This window comes from Carex rostrata, chromosome 34 (genome assembly GCF_964058835.1).
Source record: "Carex rostrata chromosome 34, lpCarRost1.2, whole genome shotgun sequence".
Classification (NCBI taxonomy): Eukaryota; Viridiplantae; Streptophyta; class Magnoliopsida; order Poales; family Cyperaceae; genus Carex; species Carex rostrata.
Genome location: NC_135951.1, coordinates 2,982,786 through 2,999,594, shown reverse-complemented (window position 1 = coordinate 2,999,594; position 16,809 = coordinate 2,982,786). Strand labels below are relative to the sequence as shown.

Below are 16,809 nucleotides of genomic sequence, written 5' to 3'. Positions count from 1 at the left end.
TGTCGCTCTCCTTCACCTTGCCAATCACATAGTTCTTCAGTATAACCTTCATCTCTTTCTAGATTCTCTCTCTCTCTCTCTCTCTCTAGGGGGAGTGCTTTGAAGGAAATTAGGAGGAGAGAGCTTGATATGTTTATAGGCAAACTTTTCTAGAAAACAAACTAGTGCTAACCGGTCATAGCTAGGTCACCGAATTTATTTTTTGTTACCGCGTTTAAAAAAAAAAAAAAAAAAATCGAACAGCCATGATTTTGAAATGAAGGTTCATCTTTCATAGCCGTCTGATTAAATTTTGAATATTTGTGCATCCCTTTAAGTGAACGGTGCAGATTTCTTTTCCCTTTTCGCTTAAAAAGACAGATATATACTAATTTATGCATTACTAGTATTATGTTTATGCTGAAAATATTATAAAAAAAATAAAAAAAAATGTTATCATAGAAAATAACATATTTTTATCAAAAAAAATTAGATCAATGAAAAATATATTTATTCAACCACATTTATGAATGATATTTAAATAGATTAGAACCATGATATATTATAAAAAAACCAAATAAATACGTTTAAAATTTAGTATTTCGTAGAAAATAAATCGGAGGACTTTTAATTCATATGTATATTCATTTTCTGTGATATTTTTTATTACAATAAAATACTAGAATTTATTATCTTATTATATTATTAAGTTAAGGGCTCAAATGCCACATTGCTTCATGCTCCAATCGTACCTCAAAATTTTTATTTTTAATTTCAAAGTTCAAACAGACGATCTGAACCGCTCAATATGATATCCATGTTAAAATATGATTAGAGACCAAATTTTATATTTTTTGAAATCTTTTTACTATGTTTTAAGATAGATACAAAATTTATATTTTTAGATGGTCAACAATTTTCTGAAAAAAATAATAATTTTGTATCAATTCTAAAAAATAACAAAAATATTTCAAAAAGTATAAAATTTAGTCTCCAGTCATATTTCTTTGTATTAATAGTTTGCCATAGCTCTGATCAGTCTTTCCAAATTCCTAAACCAGAAATTGAATGAAAAATCCTTTTTCACCAAAACTCTCATCTGTCTTTCCAAATTCCTCTCCGATCTCCATCCAACTCAAATTTTGTGTTTATATTCTGACCGTCTGATCAGAATCCCAACCAATTCGGATATCTTTAATATTCGTGCTAAAGCAGATCGAACCGTCTAGATCAGAACTCAAAATCTCTGTTACCTTAGATGATATGAATTTTATCTCTTGAGATAACTACTATCACTGTCATCATGAAATCGAAAAACAAAAAGAAAAGAAAAGAGAGATGGACGGAGCAGCGGTGGCGATAGCTGAACCTCAGCCCAAACCGCCGCGACGGATCTCTGACGCACCATCGGCGCGCAATCTCAAACCTCGCCATGTCTCCGCCGTTCGTCGGTGGCCTCCTGGCTGCGGTCGCTTTCCTCCTCCTCCTCCCCAGCCTCCCACCCCCTCCGACCAATCTCAGCCTCCACCTTCGCCTCCGCCGTCTCCGCCGTCCCTTCCCCTTCCCTCCTGCTCATCCTCAGTTAGTCTCACTCCCACCACTCCTACCTCTACAACTACTAATACTCTTCATTCTGATTCCAACGCTGCCCCTGCTGATTCTCCGCCTCCTCCTCCTCCTGAGGGAAAAATCGACAATATCCCTGTTACAAATGAGGAATTACTGGTAAATGGTGCTACTCTTGTTTCTGATTCCAACGCTGTACCTGATCATGCGAACCAACTCCTTGAATCTCCTCCTCCTCCTGAGGGCAAAATTGACAATTCCCCTGTTGGTAATGGAGAGTCACTGGGTAATCATTTGAATCAAGAGGCTGTGGAAGTACCAAATGAAAACCTATTGGCTGAGAAGGAGAAGGGGGATTTGAGTAATAAGAGATGGATGAATTCCAAGGTTTATCCCCCACCTAAGAGAAGGGCAGTTTCGGCAATCCGTCGATTTCCGCGTGGTTGCGGTAGGAAACCCGATTTCTGTCTTGGTTTAATTGACCCACAACCTGTTGAACCCGATCCATTAAGCTCTCACGAAATAAACCACCAAGAGAATGAAGATGAGATCGAGGCGAATGAACAAAGTGACAATGCAGATAGTGAGATAGAGGCGAATGAGCAAAGTGACAATGCAGATAGTGAAATCGAGGCAAATGGCCAAATTGGTACTGATGAAGAATCAAAATCAAAGGTTGAAGAATTTATAGTTGTTGAGAAAGAAGAACAGTCCATGGAGAATTTTGAAATTGGTGTTACAAATGAGAAACCAAAATGTGAACTTCACAGTATGGATAAAGAACCATTGGTAAATGGTGCAACTGTTGAACCAGACATTGTTGAAGGTGTCACAATCGACAAACCAAACTCAGAACAAGTTACAGAAAGCAATGATGGTAGACCAGATGCAGAGAAACCAAATTGTGAAGAACCACTGGTAAATGGTGAAACTGCTGAACCAGATGTTGTTGAAGCTGTTGCAATCGAGAAACTGAATGCAGAACAAGTTACTACAAGCAATGATGGTAGATCAGATGCAGAGATAGGTGTAAATGTAGATTCTCAGCAATCAAAAGCAATTGTCGTCTTTTCAGAGAACGTACCAGAAATGGATAAGAATGTCGGTTCAACAGGAAAGAAGAAAGTGGTCTCAAGGCAGAAGGTTTTAGCGAGAAAGAATACTGGTCAAAAATTGGGACGAAGGCGTGATAAAAGTGAGGCAATTGATCCATTACGTACATGCAATGATGACAATGCCACAATGGATCCTTGCACCAGTGAGGCAATCAGACTATCTCAAATACGTCCGGCTGTCTCTGCCAAAAAGTCGGTTTCACGTTCCTCGAAACCCTGCCTTTCAGAAGGTAACACAAAGAAAAAAGGAAGCAGAGTTGCCAAAAAGAGTATCCGACCCGTTAAGGATGATAACCCAATAAGCTCACAGTTACCTAACCTGATGACTCTGACCTTACCCCCGGTAACACCCTTTGGTGGCGAGAGACAACATTTGAATGCACGTGGTAAGGTGAAAAAAATCCTTCGTTTATTTCAAATGGTGTGTAGAGTGTTATTACGGAAGGAGGAATCTGGATCTGGTAAACAACCGCAAAAGGACGAAACCGAAACCGGGTCTCAGTCAAATAAACCAAAGGCGAGGAACCGGAATGACCTCAAAGCGGCCGAGATTGTTAAAAAGTCTGATGAGTACATTGACCCGGGTAATCCTGTAGTGGGTCATGTACCGGGTGTGGAAGTGGGAGATGAGTTCCGGTACCGAATGGAGCTCCATTTGATTGGCCTCCACCGACCTCTCCAGTGCGGCATTGACTGGACCAAAGTCAATGGAATACCGGTTGCAACCAGTATTGTTGCGTCAGGTGGATACTCTGATGGAATGGACGGTTCTGATGTGCTCATTTATACCGGGTCCGGTGGTCAGCCAGCTGGTAGGAAAGGGCAGAGGACGAAACCAGAAGATCAAAAACTCGAGAAAGGTAACCTCGCCTTAAAGAACAGCATGGAAATGAAATTGCCGGTGCGGGTCATTCACGGGTTGAACACCCGTGATACCGGTATCAAGGTGGTGAAGACATTCACATATGACGGTCTTTATATGGTAGAAGAATTCAGGCAAGAACCTGAGAAGCATAAAATTGACGGGCAAGAGTACATCACCCAGGTTTTTAAATACAAGTTGAAAAGGATGCCGGGTCAACCCGAACTCGGTCTTTATGTCGCTACCAAATCCAAAAAATGTAAAATTAGAGAAGGTCTTTGTGTACCAGATATCTCTCAGGGAAAAGAGAAGATACCAATATGTGCTATTAATACAATAGATGATGAGAAACCCCCGACATTTAAGTACGTAACCAGTACCATATACCCGAACTGGTATGAAAAAACCCCTCCAAAGGGTTGTGACTGTACTGGCAAATGCTTCAGTTCAAAGAAATGCTCATGTGCAGCTAAGAACGGGGGTGAGGTTGCTTTCAATTTCAATGGTGCAATCATTCAAGCAAAACCGCTAATATATGAATGTGGGCCATCGTGCCGGTGCCCTCCTTCATGCTACAACCGGGTGACTCAGAACGGGATCAAGTTCCCATTAGAGATATTTAAAACCGAATCTCGAGGCTGGGGTGTCCGCTCTTTAAGTTCAATTCCCTCCGGTAGTTTTATTTGTGAGTATGTAGGGGAGTTATTGCGGGATGAGGAAGCCGAAAAGAGAGACAATGATGAATACTTATTCGACATCGGGCACAACTATGATGATGCAGCATTATGGGAAGGGTTGCCGAGTTTTATACCGGATATCGGGTCATCAGGTGGTGGGGCCAGTGCGTCAGAGGGGTTCACGATCGATGCGGCGGAGATGGGGAACGTGGGGCGGTTCATAAACCACAGCTGTACCCCGAACTTATATGCGCAAAACGTGTTGTTTGATCATGATGACAAGAGGATGCCTCATGTAATGCTTTTCGCAGCGGAGAATATACCGCCGATGCAAGAGATGACGTATCATTACAACTATACCATCGGAGAGGTGCGTGATTCGATGGGAAACGAGAAGGTCAAGAAGTGTTACTGCGGGTCGTCAGAGTGCGAGGGGAGGCTTTACTGATGCCGGGTTGGCTGCTCTGGTTGCTCTTGCTAAAAAGCTGTAGTTTTTTTATTTTTTTATTTTTTATGTAGTATTGTCTAATCTTAGTTGTGAGTCTTGTGACTTACTCTGACTGCCTTTTAGTAATATAGATTTAATAAGTATTTTGTGGGATTTTTTTTTCTATTTTTTTTTAATAAAATTAGGGGAAAAATATAATTAATATAATTATAAAGCAATTAGGTTTGATCCTAGCAGCAGCTTTAAAATGAGAAACCAAAATGTAAAGCAGCTTTAAGCTGTAGACCTGTTGATGCACTTCACAAATCAATACCTCAAATTTTAACAAGTTTCTTTTATATAAGATTAAGAGTTTGAAAACTAGTAAAATAAATTACTAAACACATCAAAATAATTCATTTTTCAACCTCTTGAACTTAAACAAATGTAAAAAAATAATAATAATAATAATTAGAATTTATCATTTAAAGCCAATTTAAATGATAAATTGTGTATGTGGTTTATCCAGGTGGGTAACAGAGAAGGGAGACAACTCATACAAGTAGACAAAAAACAAAGGTGACCACATCTTTGGTCTCATATCCTTACCGACCGGTGACCATATATTTCTATTTTGTTGTTATATCCTGAAAAAACCACCTTTCAAAAGTTTTAAAAAGATAAAGCATTTAATTGTAACCATAAGGGATTAAGGTGTGAAAAAATGGAAGCTCTTCTCTCCTCCTCTTCTTGCACATCCTTATTCAAACCCAAACTCATTTCTCCATTAATTCCACCAAAATTAAACCTCAAATCATTCAATTTCAAGACCAAATTTCCACTGACAAATAACTCAGTTGCCAAATTTACCCCTCCGAAAGTAGCTAATTCTCCTTCCAGTACCACGGTCTCCGGCGAGGCTGTACCGGTGCAAATGAAGGCTTGGGTGTATGATGATTATGGAGATGTGAGTGTGTTGAGATTCGATGAGAGTGTGACGGTACCAGAAATTAAAGAGGACCAAGTTTTAGTTAAGGTGGCTGCAGCTGCATTAAATCCGGTCGATTTTAAGAGACGGCTCGGCAAATTTAAGGCCACCGACTCTCCATTGCCGGTGAGTGGCATTTGGTAAATGTTCTTACAAGAAAATATTTTTATGTCAAACATATAACACAAGTTGCTTATTTTTTTTTTGGCCTTTTTGTAACTGATGCATTAATCATGCATGTATACAAACTATACTATCTAATTTTAGGCTTATTCAAAGTTGCTTATAATATTATTAATTTTAACAGTAGGTGATACAAGGTTATAAACTTATGATAAATAATGGTGAGTTTAAGCAAATAACAGTAAAATATATAAAAAAATGCCAGAAAGGACCAAATTATATGTTTTGAGGAATTAATTATTATTATTATTATTTTAGATATGTAATGAAACTAGTTGGTGCTTGATATTATTTTTGTACAGTGTACCTAACAAAAAAATGCAATCATATACATAGATCAAAGAAATTATACTAACAGTAATTTATATCAGTAGACCGTACCAGGATATGACGTGGCCGGTACAGTTGTGAAGGTGGGTAGTCAAGTAAAAAGCCTCAAAGAAGGAGATGAAGTATATGGAGATGTAAGTGAGAAGGCATTGGATGGCCCGAAGCAATACGGTTCTCTGGCTGAGTATGTTGCCGTAGAAGAGAAATTACTCGCTTTGAAACCCAAAAACTTGGATTTTGCGCAAGCAGCAGGGCTACCACTTGCAATTGAGACGGCAAACGAAGGGCTAGAACGGGCCGGGTTCGGACCCGGTAAATCAATTCTTGTCTTGGGTGGCGCCGGTGGGGTCGGGTCCTTGGTCATCCAGGTAAAGCACCAATTTCTCTAACAAAGTGAATGTTTCAGTACATTTAGCTATCACTTGTAAACTGATTGAGATAATTTGTGGCTATTTTTTTCGGTATAACAGTTAGCAAAGCATGTATTTGGCGCATCACGAGTTGCGGCAACTGCAAGTACAGGAAAACTGGAGCTGTTAAAGAGCTTAGGGGCAGATTTGGCTATAGATTACACGAAGGAAAACTTCGAGGAACTACCGGAGAAGTTTGATGTAGTATACGATGCAGTCGGTAAGAATTTTTTGACATCTCTTGTAACAAATTTTCATTTCAGAGATGAAGACTGATTCTTCACAAGTGCTCTCTAGTTCTCCATCTATTTCAATTTTATTTGTTTCTATGTCATGATTTTAGGACAATGTGAGAAGGCTGTGAAAGCAATAAAAGAAGGGGGAAGTGTTGTTGCTCTGACAGGTGCCGTCACTCCGCCTGGATTCCGGTTCGTGGTAACTTCCGACGGGTCTGCATTGACAAAACTCAACCCGTTTCTAGAAAGCGGGAAGGTTAAACCTGTTATTGACCCGAAAGGTCCCTTTACTTTCTCTCAAGTGGTTGAGGCTTTCTCCTATCTCGAAACTGGTCGAGCTAGGGGCAAAGTTGTAGTATCTCCTATTCCTTGAGGGTGAATTTGTAAAACATCAATATTTACCTTATTAAAGATATACATTTATGTTGTACATTCAAGAGTGCACCCTCTGAAGTTTTTGAACCATATTCTACTTTGTAATCTCCTATTAGAAATAAAACATATTTGTGCTAAATAAAATTTATTAACTTTAAATAAACTCACAAGGGAATCATCAACATGTTTGTATTGCAATACCGGTACCAAACAGCTGGTACACAAAATGAACTTAAAACTAAAAAGACATTTGTAAAGATACTAAAGGACGAACAACTAGAAATAACCAACAAAATATAGAACAGTTTTAGAACATATACACCCTTCTGACGATCTAAATTAAAACACAAGTTTTTATTTCTCATCAAAATGACTCGTGTAGTACTATTTTATAATCACAAAATTAAAGATGCCACTTACTACAAAAAAACAAGAAAAGCTATTGCTAAACATTCCAGGCCTTCTTCTAAAAGATCACATTTCTATAGCTAGACTACTGCTTTAAAACATGGTCTTTGGCTCCAGAGAGAGAGAGAGAGAGAGAGAGAGAGATAGAAAGATTATTTAGGGCATAATCTGAGGGGACAGATAGCAAAGGCCATACGTCGCGCCGCAAAAGCGAGTAAGAACCTCTCGTCGTCTGTTAGCGGCCTCTCTATTACCTTAACCGCCAATGGGTCCTACAACATGTCAGATTTAAAAAATATGAAAATGTTGTTTCGCATCTGAAAACTGGTATATAACAAAAGTAAAGATGAATGTGTAGCCGAGATTTGTCACAACATGATGCTAAGATAACACAGACTAAATATTTATCATGTTAAATTGTGATTAAAAAATAGTAAAAATTTAAAGGTTGAGTCCTTTGTTTCCTTGTTTCTAGAAATAAAAAAATAAAAGCAAACCTAGACTGATCAAACTGGGGCATTATTGGAAAGAGAAAGTTATAATTTATCCCAAATCAACAGCAAATCACTTGATCAAATTTCAACCAAATATACTGTCAGGTACTAGCAGGACACCTAAATAAATGAGTAAATATAAAAAACGTACATTTATATGAAGGTGCTTAGAGGAGGGGCGTATTTGGGCAATATCACCAACCCTAATAACATTATTTATGTTGCCATGCTCATCATGCTCTGTTGGCAATGAGGTCGAGTGCTTCCATTGACCACTTACTATAAACTTGTAGTAGTATCTGAAAGAAATATTAATATAAAAAAAAGGAAAGTTACGACTCCTGTGATTAATTTGTACACAAAAAGATCAATGACAATTGGGTCATACTTTCCATGCCGTAGTCTGACTTCAGCCTCATAACGGGTCCCGCCTTTATGAGCGAGTGGGATTTTATCCTTCCAGTTATTTGTGAAATCTCCTATCAAAAACACCTCCTCTCCCTGTACAAGTTTGAAATTCAGCACAAAAATTCTTTAACAGCATTGTAATGATTAATGATTTTGTAAATTAAATTTCCCCTTTTATTTTAGCAAGCAAGCATGCATTGGTAAAATTCTATATGAAATTTCCAAAATGAAGATGATACAAAGTAAAATAATGTAATTACCTCACGACTGTTATTCCAGACAAAAGTAACAGAATAGGTTGGGTGTCCCTCTTGGTTTTTCACATCAGCCATGGCTATCAGGTCCCACGTGGCTGACACAACTGCCACTCTGCATTCACAAAATGTTCACTCATTAAAATACACCAAATTAAAACTAATGGATTGTCAAAATCTAAATTTGTATTTTTTCATAGATTTTTTGCTCTTTCATTTTTCGCTAATCAAGGATCAACATATGGACTAGACAAATATAAAAAAATGAAATTACCAGTTCAATCGAACTGAAATAAGAGAGATTAAAACGAATCATAAAAAACAAAAAAAATTAAAGTAAATAGCAAGTAAATTTTGGTTTGCTTGTTTGAACCAAAATAAGAGATATAAAACCGAACCAAATATAAAAATCCAAAGTAATTCAAAATTCAATCCAAACCAAAACATTTAATCCAGAATTTGTTGACTCGGTTGAAACCAAATAAACCGGATCCAATGAACACCCCTAATTACCGCTACTTACCATACTGGTAAAAAAATGTAAAAATCCTGGGTAATGGTCATGTGTGTCAGTACAAAATGTGCAGGCCCAAAATTCCATCTTTCCTCCATTCTTCATACAAACTAATAACACTACATTAGCAAGTGTATATAGAGTATTTTCATTTGCATGTGTAAGCATGATATTTGATTAGTAAGTGTAATGTACAATTCCTTAAAAGAAAATAAATAAAAACAAAACTAAAACTTAGAATTCTAAAATCACCTGTTGGGTCGACAAACATGGGGCCCAGTAACAAAATTAAATGCTGCATGAAGAGCAGTGTCTTGAATCCAGTGCAAATATGCAATTATACATGTAGGAGATCGGTCAAAACCAGAGGTGCATGTTACATAAATTTTGTAATTTTTTCTCAGGAGCCTCAGTAAAAGCCCCACACAAAAGGGTAATTTCTTTCTCAGATCTGCTGAGTCGATCTCCCTGAAAAATGGAGATTTATAGTTTAATTATAATACACAATTAATAATTTTGAATTTCATTGACGCAGGCAGCAAGACGCCATTAATATGAGCGAAGTTTCATTCTTTGGTCCTCTGGAAATTTTGAAATTTGGAGAGAGAAAGAAAGAAAGAGAGAACCTAATAGGATAATTAATCATCAAGATATTGTTATCTTTACAAGATTGATTAATCAAACCCGAATCTATCCCCCAATTGATGCGTTCTCTTTCACTCTGGAAATTAAGTACAGCTGTAATTCCCTACAAATCAACAATATATGTTAACTAATCTTCCAGAAACTAACAAGCAATAGTGTCAGCCATTTAAACTAAAAAAAAATACCAGATCATTAGCCAAGGTCTCCACATCTTTCTCTCTCTGTATGCATGACCCAACATACATTTGTTCGGTAATCTACAATAGAAAAAATATAATTAGTCAAAAAGATAGTTGAAAGGAGGCCAGTTGATTGATATAAAAAAATAAAATAAAAAGTACAATGAAATGCCTTCATACCTTGGTATACTGCATACCAAGCGAATGGTTATAACACAACTCATCTTTTGCTCGGTCGAGAGCTTTAATATACTCCTCCAATGGAAAACCCCCAAAAGACCAATCGGTCTCTCCACCCTGCTCTTCGGCCCACTTAGCAATAATCTCTGTTTTTAATTTAGAACTTTTCATCGTCCCGTTTCTCTCTCCTGACAGTTGGGCCCACCCGCTAGGTGAAAGAAGCTGAGGTGAAAATATAGCAAAACCCACCCTTCCATTTCCATTTCCATTTCCGTTTCCGTTTCCGTTTCCGTTTCCGTTTCCGTTCATGTTCACGTTCCCGTTCCCATTTCCGTTTAAGTTGAGTTTTAGATAGGAGGTTTGTACAAATTTACTGTTCCATGTAGTAAGTGGTACCCGGCCTTTGTTGAACAGTATACTATAATCCGCATTTAGAGGCAACTCATGGAGTGGGAAAGGAGTAAAAGGTCTTTCTAGTACAAGGCTACATGGGCCCGAAGCTTCATTAATGATATTTCTGAAACAAAAAGTAATCAAATCGAAAACCCAATTAAATATGTAATATGTAAATGTAATGCACAAAATTTCTCAACATTTAACAAAGAACAATATACAGTTAAAGCAATTAGAGGCATAGTCACAAGATTGACGAATAATTCCTTTTTTTGGTGATGGCGAACCAAACGATGAATTATTCGCGAATAATTCATGAATTTTACGAATTTTTCCTGAATTTTACGAATTATTTGTGATATATATATATATTTTTTTTGCTTCCTTGTGGCACTGATACCTCAGGTTCGAATCATTCCCAAATTATATCCGAATTATTCCCAAATCACGGTTTTTTGACCCCGCTGAACCGAACCCGAGTAATTCATTTGTCACTATGATTAGAGGCAACTCCATACAACTCAAAAGTAATTCTGGGAATAAGAGTTCATGAAATATAATTGACAAAGATCAAATTTTAAAAAAAAGGAGGGAATGAAATGAGTACTGTGTATCTTGTAAGTCTTTTATTTCGACAAAAGGACCATTTGAGGAGCCACTAGCTAGTTTTATTGTATCTCCAACCATAATAATCCTTGACTTCTCTGCATTTCCCTTACAAAAAATGGCAAATTTAGAGAATGTACAAGGGGGGAATCATAAATTTGTAAATTATAACTCTTCGAGGACATTTGCGCATACCCCTCTTTGCATAGAGTGAACAAAGACTCTGCCATCAGCCGAAAGAGCAAAGCGAATCCCGAGAGGTCTCTCCAAAGTAACCATATACTCATTCAAGTTCATCTTTTGCATAGCATGATCCGCCATTGCCTCAATCCGCACGGATCGGAGCAACGATCTTGCTCCACTCTTTCTGATCGAAACACATGGTCGAAAATGATAACACCTTGAATCGCCATTGGCGGATATGGAGAGGTGAGGTACGAGACGGAGTAAGGTTGGGTGCGGCAGCTGGAGCAGAGACATTGAGAATTGTGGATCGAAGAGAGAGAGAGAGAATGAGATAAATATAGAAGAAAGATGAAGTGTTAATTGAATCATCTAAGGGAACAGAATATTTCCATCTAGATCAGCACCGTTCAATTAGAACCTGGCACGAACATTAAAGGGACGGATTGATCCGAATTCTGATCTAACGGTTTAGATCAAAACAGACATATTCTGTTACCTGAGAGGATACGAACTCAATCGATCAGGACACGTGTGGGAGGGAGAGAAGGTATTTGCTACTTTGGCGCCAGGTGAGAATGGATAATGATCTTATGTGGTTTATTCTGTTGTTGCCCCACTAAAGCAAGTTCAGATATTTTCTAATCTTTGTCATGTTTCATAAACCAAAGTAGTTTAGTCTGCACAGAAGATCTGTCCTAGTAAATGTGAGAAGTCACGTGGGACCCGTTTATAGAAACTAATGGAAGTCCCTAGGCGGGTAGGCCATGCGGCCGCACGGGAAATTGGATAACAATTAGTCCAGATATTTTGCGGTAGATACAATACTAACAGGTAACAGCCAAATGTGGATTGTCTGACACATCATAGGAAGCAAAATTCTGAGATTATTGGCTGGGGAAATTGAATTCGTATCCCCTGAGATATCACATATTTTACGTGACTGTTTAGAAAATCTGAACTGTTCAAATATGTTATACACGAATCTCAAAGACAATCAATTCTGGCCCCTACTCTATCCCCGAATAGATACCGGACACGTGGGTCACGGAAAATATGAGCTATCTCAGACGGTACGCACTCTGGAAATTGGGAATTCGTATCCTCCGAGATATCTCAAACTTTGCGTGACTTTATGGAAAATCCCAACCGTTTAAATGCGTTCTACACAAATCTCAAAGCACACATAATAACGACCCCCACATCACCCCCGAATAGACACCGGACACGTCGGTCACGCAAAAGTTGAGATATCTCAGAGGATACGCACTCGGAAATTGGGGATGCTCGGAAGAAATCGAGACACCTGGCTGGAGGAATTGCTTTGTATTTTGTAAATATTGAAGGGTTAATTTATAAAACAGTCAGTTCTCTGTTCTCGCCCTTCGTGAATGTTCGAGTAAAGATTTTAACAGAGTAGATTTAACTTCATGCAGCGCACAGACTACATAATCAAAAAGCGCTTCATGTGGTCTGTTCGCTGCACGACGCCAAAACTACTTTGTTAAATTTGCAACTGAAGTCAGATCCTCGGAGGTACCTTACATTTTGAGTTTATCTTTAGACCGTCCATTTAAAATTCGAAACAATCCGGTCCACAAATGAAATGCACTGGACCTTTATATTCGTGCAGATTTAAATTGGACGGTCCAGATCTAAACTCAAGATTTAAGTTAACTTAGAGTATAAGGTTTTCCGTAATTTCCCGTTTTAACGAGTTTTGCTTTCTCAAATTGATAACTAATTAGTAATTACTGCTCCTATTTCTCAGTCTCTCTCGCGCGCGCTAGTTTACAAAGTGAAGCTCTTTTTCTATTAGGTAATTGATCTAGACAATTAGACATCAATTCTTAAATGGATAACAGTTCAAATCCGATACCAGCAATACTAGGTTTAGGGTTTAATTTCATCTCTCAGATCTCTGGAAGACTTCAAAATTCGATCGAGGTGAGTTCTTTCAATTTACTTTTGTTTTGTTCTTGCAGAAATAAAGAAAGATATCTCACACTTTTGTTTAATGAATTGTATTCAAAATGGTTTTTTTTTTTTTTTTTAAGGTAAATTGTAAGAAATTTCTGCAAAATGACCGGAGTACCCTTACTTCAAAATGCCTTACGGCATCTGAGGTAACAACATCACAAACTGATTATGAGGCTAGTTTTGATAAGCATCTCCAAGCTTGGAAGAGTAATCCGACTTGGTCTGACAAGGCCCCAAAAATCAAGGTTAATTTCATAATAATAATTATCTATTTACCAGTGTTGTAAATAACGGTATGCGCTCGTCGGACGGATAGGATACTGATAAGCGATTAATCGGGAATAATCTGTGTCGGTTTGGTTGCCGCTAATGACTAATCGGCCGATTAATCGGCCTAAACGGCCGTTTTTTACAACACTCTATTTACTGCTAAGCGTTTCAACTTTGATGTTCAAGTGAAGCTCAAAACATTTTTTCTATTCTTTCTAATGTTTTAAGGTAACAGTACCAAAGGATTCTCTCTGCAATTTGAATGTCGAATTCAAGGCGGGGTTGCCTCCGGATGCAATCTATAACATAATTATCAATCCTGAAAATAAACGGGTTTTCAAAAATATCAAGGTAAATTCACATAATTAAATAAATAAAGCATGTTACCAGTCACATGTGAAAAATCTATATGTATGCAATTTTACCTACTATATATATTTATTTTCTTATTTTTTTTTAATTTCTGGTTAATAGGAAGTTATTTCAAGGAAAGTGTTGATTGATGAGGGATCGAGGCAAGTGGTAGAATTGGAGCAAGCGGCCATATGGCGGTTTCTCTGGTGGTCTGGTACAATTTCAGTTCATGTTATTGTTGACCAAGATAGAAAAAATCACACGGTACAGTAAGATAAAAAATAGAATAAACAAAATTTTAGTTTGATAAATTACATGTTAAAGTCAAGTTTACAAAGTAAATTGTGCGATTTTGTTGCTCATCTGTTAAAGTCAAGTAACATAAAATCAAAAATAATGTTGCTTTCTTGTAATTTTTCTTCAAATTTCAGGTTAAATTCAAACAGGGAAGAACAGGGTTCATGAAGAGGTTCGAAGGCTGCTGGAAAATAGAACCACTTTACGTAGACAACCCTGTTTCACTTCCCGAAAATGTACCCAAAACGCTCGCCGAATATGAAAAAATTACAAATGGCAAAGGGAGGGTGGGGTCTACTGTCAGCCTACAGCAACTGTTAGAACCTGCACTGGTACCACCACCTCCTATATCCTGGTACCTGAGAGGTATCACTACTAAAACCACTGACATGTTAATACAAGATCTCTTGGCTGAGACGGCTCAATTAAGAGAAACAAGAGATGAGGGGTTAGGTGGTACATTAGGGGATTGTAGCACTGATTGTGGGCCCAGTGATTGTAGTGGGAATGATATCAAGGAGAGGTGGAGATGGAGAAGAAATAACCGACGGAGAACAAGAATCATGTAATTTTTAGGTTTTTTATTTTTATTTTCTAATTTTTTTATTTGCATTTTTTGTCAATAAATAAAAACATAAAAGGGCATGTTTTCTTTATGAACAAGCAGCAATTGAAGTAAACCTCCTCCTCAAGTTGCAACCTTGTGAAGTAATCTGAATTTTATATTTATCTTTTGGAATGACTCAAGCAACCTAATTTGGGATGCCAAATTTTGGTATCAGGTTCAAACCCTTCTATAAAGCTACATTTTTTTTTTGCTTTCCTAGGTCCCACTTTTCAGTCAGTACCCATTTACAATTTGCTACAAAACTTGTTACAACATGCATATATTTCAACATAGTTTCCATTTCTTTGGATATAACTATGCTATGAATGTTGAACATAGCAAAAAATCAAAGCATTATTCTTTGTTAACTACCAATCATGTCTATCCGTGAAGACCTATTACACACTGACAAAAATGAGACCTCGGATCCAATTGCAACACGCCATGTATCCGAAACCAAGTCTCGAGATCTAGTGCTACTGAAAATCTCAAGAGGATCAAGTTTGAAACAAAACCCGAGCACAAATCCAACCAAAATTTCGATCTCGACAATTCCACGGTACGAGTTAGACGAATTCAAAAGTTCGTTCTCTGGTAAACCTATCAACAATGGCCAAGATGGTGTTTTCATGATAACCCTAGCCGGAGAAAATTTGGGAGCAAATATGGCGATAAAAAACGCTGTAAATGCACCTCCGGCGACTCCAAATGTCAATAACAACATTCAAAGCATAAACAACTCGACAATACAAGAGAGTTCTTGTGTTGCAAGAGATCCAGGTGTTCATTTTGAGATTGCTTCAAGTGGAAAGGATTTAGATTTGGTGAATTATGTGCAAAGAAAGGAACCCAATTTGAAAGGAGGGTTAAATTTGAACCAAGAGAGGAAACCCGAAAATGAACCACGTGTAAGGAGACGGTGCCTTAGATCGTTGTTCATGGAAAGTGATAGTGACATAGAGGATGCAGGGAAGCCGAGGCGGCATGGATGCCGGTATAAATGTGAAGATAAAAAAGAGAAAAAAGGAGAGAGCAATGGAGGAGATGGTGGTGCTAGTACAAGTTCTAAGGTTCAAAATCAATGATGTATAGAACTAAAATTTCATATTAGATGTAAATAATGTGATTATTTGTTGGTTTTCTAATATAAAATTGTATAAATTGTGATCGGTCATCTTTTTTTTTTCAAAATTTATGCATTCAAATATACAAGTGAAACTAGTGATTAATTTTGTCTAACTTTTATTTAATACATAATTTATTTATTTATTGCTTTAAAAATTGTGCATGATTAACTCTTTAAAAATAAAAAGTTCAACCTTTTTTATAAAAAACATTATAAAATAAAAAAAAATCATATATAGCGAGAGTAGATATTTAGTAAAATATCAGTGTTCTAAAGCAATTCCATTCAATGAAAGGTATATTCCTCTAAAAAAAAACAAAACTTATTTTTGTTTCTTGTGTTAATTGAAGATTTTGTGCGCCTGAGATTTATTATCTTTGTTTTTTTTAGTTGCCCAAAATTTATGCATTGAAATATATATTAGTTGTATTCAAAATTTAAAATTATATAATATATAATTACAATAAGATTAAATTATTTATGTCGAAGCAATTAGATCACAATTTTGCGTATTTAAACATTTTGGATAGTGATCACATAAAAAAGAAATTTGACAATTTGACCTTTAAATACCTCAAGGGTCAATAATGATTTAGTCAACAAGTGATGACATATTTTTAATATTTTACTTAATTGAATATTATTTGATACTAATCTAATTGCTTGCGAAATATTAATATATTTAATATTGAGTGAGTCTATGGTACTATGCATATTAAGATTTGTTACCGTGTTACGGTTCTATATTTGAGTTTTCAAATTC

At 36.9% G+C, this 16,809-nt stretch overlaps 4 protein-coding genes across 6 annotated transcripts; 3 read left to right on the top strand and 1 right to left on the bottom strand.

Annotated features, from left to right (window-relative positions):
- Positions 1 to 1,288: 1,288 nt before the first annotated feature.
- On the top strand, positions 1,289 to 5,256 carry LOC144548900 (uncharacterized). Of its 2 annotated transcripts, none has more exons than XM_078297618.1 (2): positions 1,289 to 4,686; positions 5,156 to 5,256. In XM_078297618.1, exon 1 carries the CDS (start codon positions 1,318 to 1,320, stop codon positions 4,645 to 4,647), a length of 3,330 nt encoding a protein of 1,109 aa, XP_078153744.1. In that variant the 5' UTR covers positions 1,289 to 1,317; the 3' UTR covers positions 4,648 to 4,686; positions 5,156 to 5,256. The 2 variants fall into 2 exon arrangements, with proteins under 2 accessions (XP_078153744.1, XP_078153745.1); XM_078297619.1 differs by lacking the exon at positions 5,156 to 5,256 and having other exon boundaries at positions 1,289 to 2,100; positions 2,140 to 4,788.
- A 32-nt stretch (positions 5,257 to 5,288) lies between these two features.
- Positions 5,289 to 7,203, top strand: LOC144548903 (2-methylene-furan-3-one reductase-like). The gene is made up of 4 exons (XM_078297621.1): positions 5,289 to 5,740; positions 6,172 to 6,495; positions 6,598 to 6,757; positions 6,881 to 7,203. Exons 1-4 carry the CDS (start codon positions 5,351 to 5,353, stop codon positions 7,144 to 7,146), a joined length of 1,140 nt encoding a protein of 379 aa, XP_078153747.1. The 5' UTR covers positions 5,289 to 5,350; the 3' UTR covers positions 7,147 to 7,203.
- A 228-nt stretch (positions 7,204 to 7,431) lies between these two features.
- LOC144548902 (phosphoglucan phosphatase LSF1, chloroplastic) lies at positions 7,432 to 11,729 on the bottom strand. Its single transcript, XM_078297620.1, has 10 exons — positions 11,425 to 11,729; positions 11,231 to 11,337; positions 10,231 to 10,747; positions 10,057 to 10,128; positions 9,853 to 9,974; positions 9,479 to 9,694; positions 8,719 to 8,827; positions 8,439 to 8,551; positions 8,202 to 8,349; positions 7,432 to 7,828 (listed from the first exon to the last, which is right to left on the bottom strand). Exons 1-10 carry the CDS (start codon positions 11,707 to 11,709, stop codon positions 7,709 to 7,711), a joined length of 1,809 nt encoding a protein of 602 aa, XP_078153746.1. The 5' UTR covers positions 11,710 to 11,729; the 3' UTR covers positions 7,432 to 7,708.
- Positions 11,730 to 13,159: 1,430 nt separating this feature from the next.
- On the top strand, positions 13,160 to 15,018 carry LOC144549039 (OBP32pep, putative (DUF220)). Of its 2 annotated transcripts, none has more exons than XM_078297801.1 (6): positions 13,160 to 13,359; positions 13,470 to 13,637; positions 13,891 to 14,013; positions 14,137 to 14,280; positions 14,448 to 14,878; positions 14,981 to 15,018. In XM_078297801.1, exons 1-6 carry the CDS (start codon positions 13,267 to 13,269, stop codon positions 14,985 to 14,987), a joined length of 966 nt encoding a protein of 321 aa, XP_078153927.1. In that variant the 5' UTR covers positions 13,160 to 13,266; the 3' UTR covers positions 14,988 to 15,018. The 2 variants fall into 2 exon arrangements, with proteins under 2 accessions (XP_078153927.1, XP_078153926.1); XM_078297800.1 differs by having other exon boundaries at positions 14,978 to 15,018.
- The last annotated feature ends 1,791 nt before the right edge of the window (positions 15,019 to 16,809 follow it).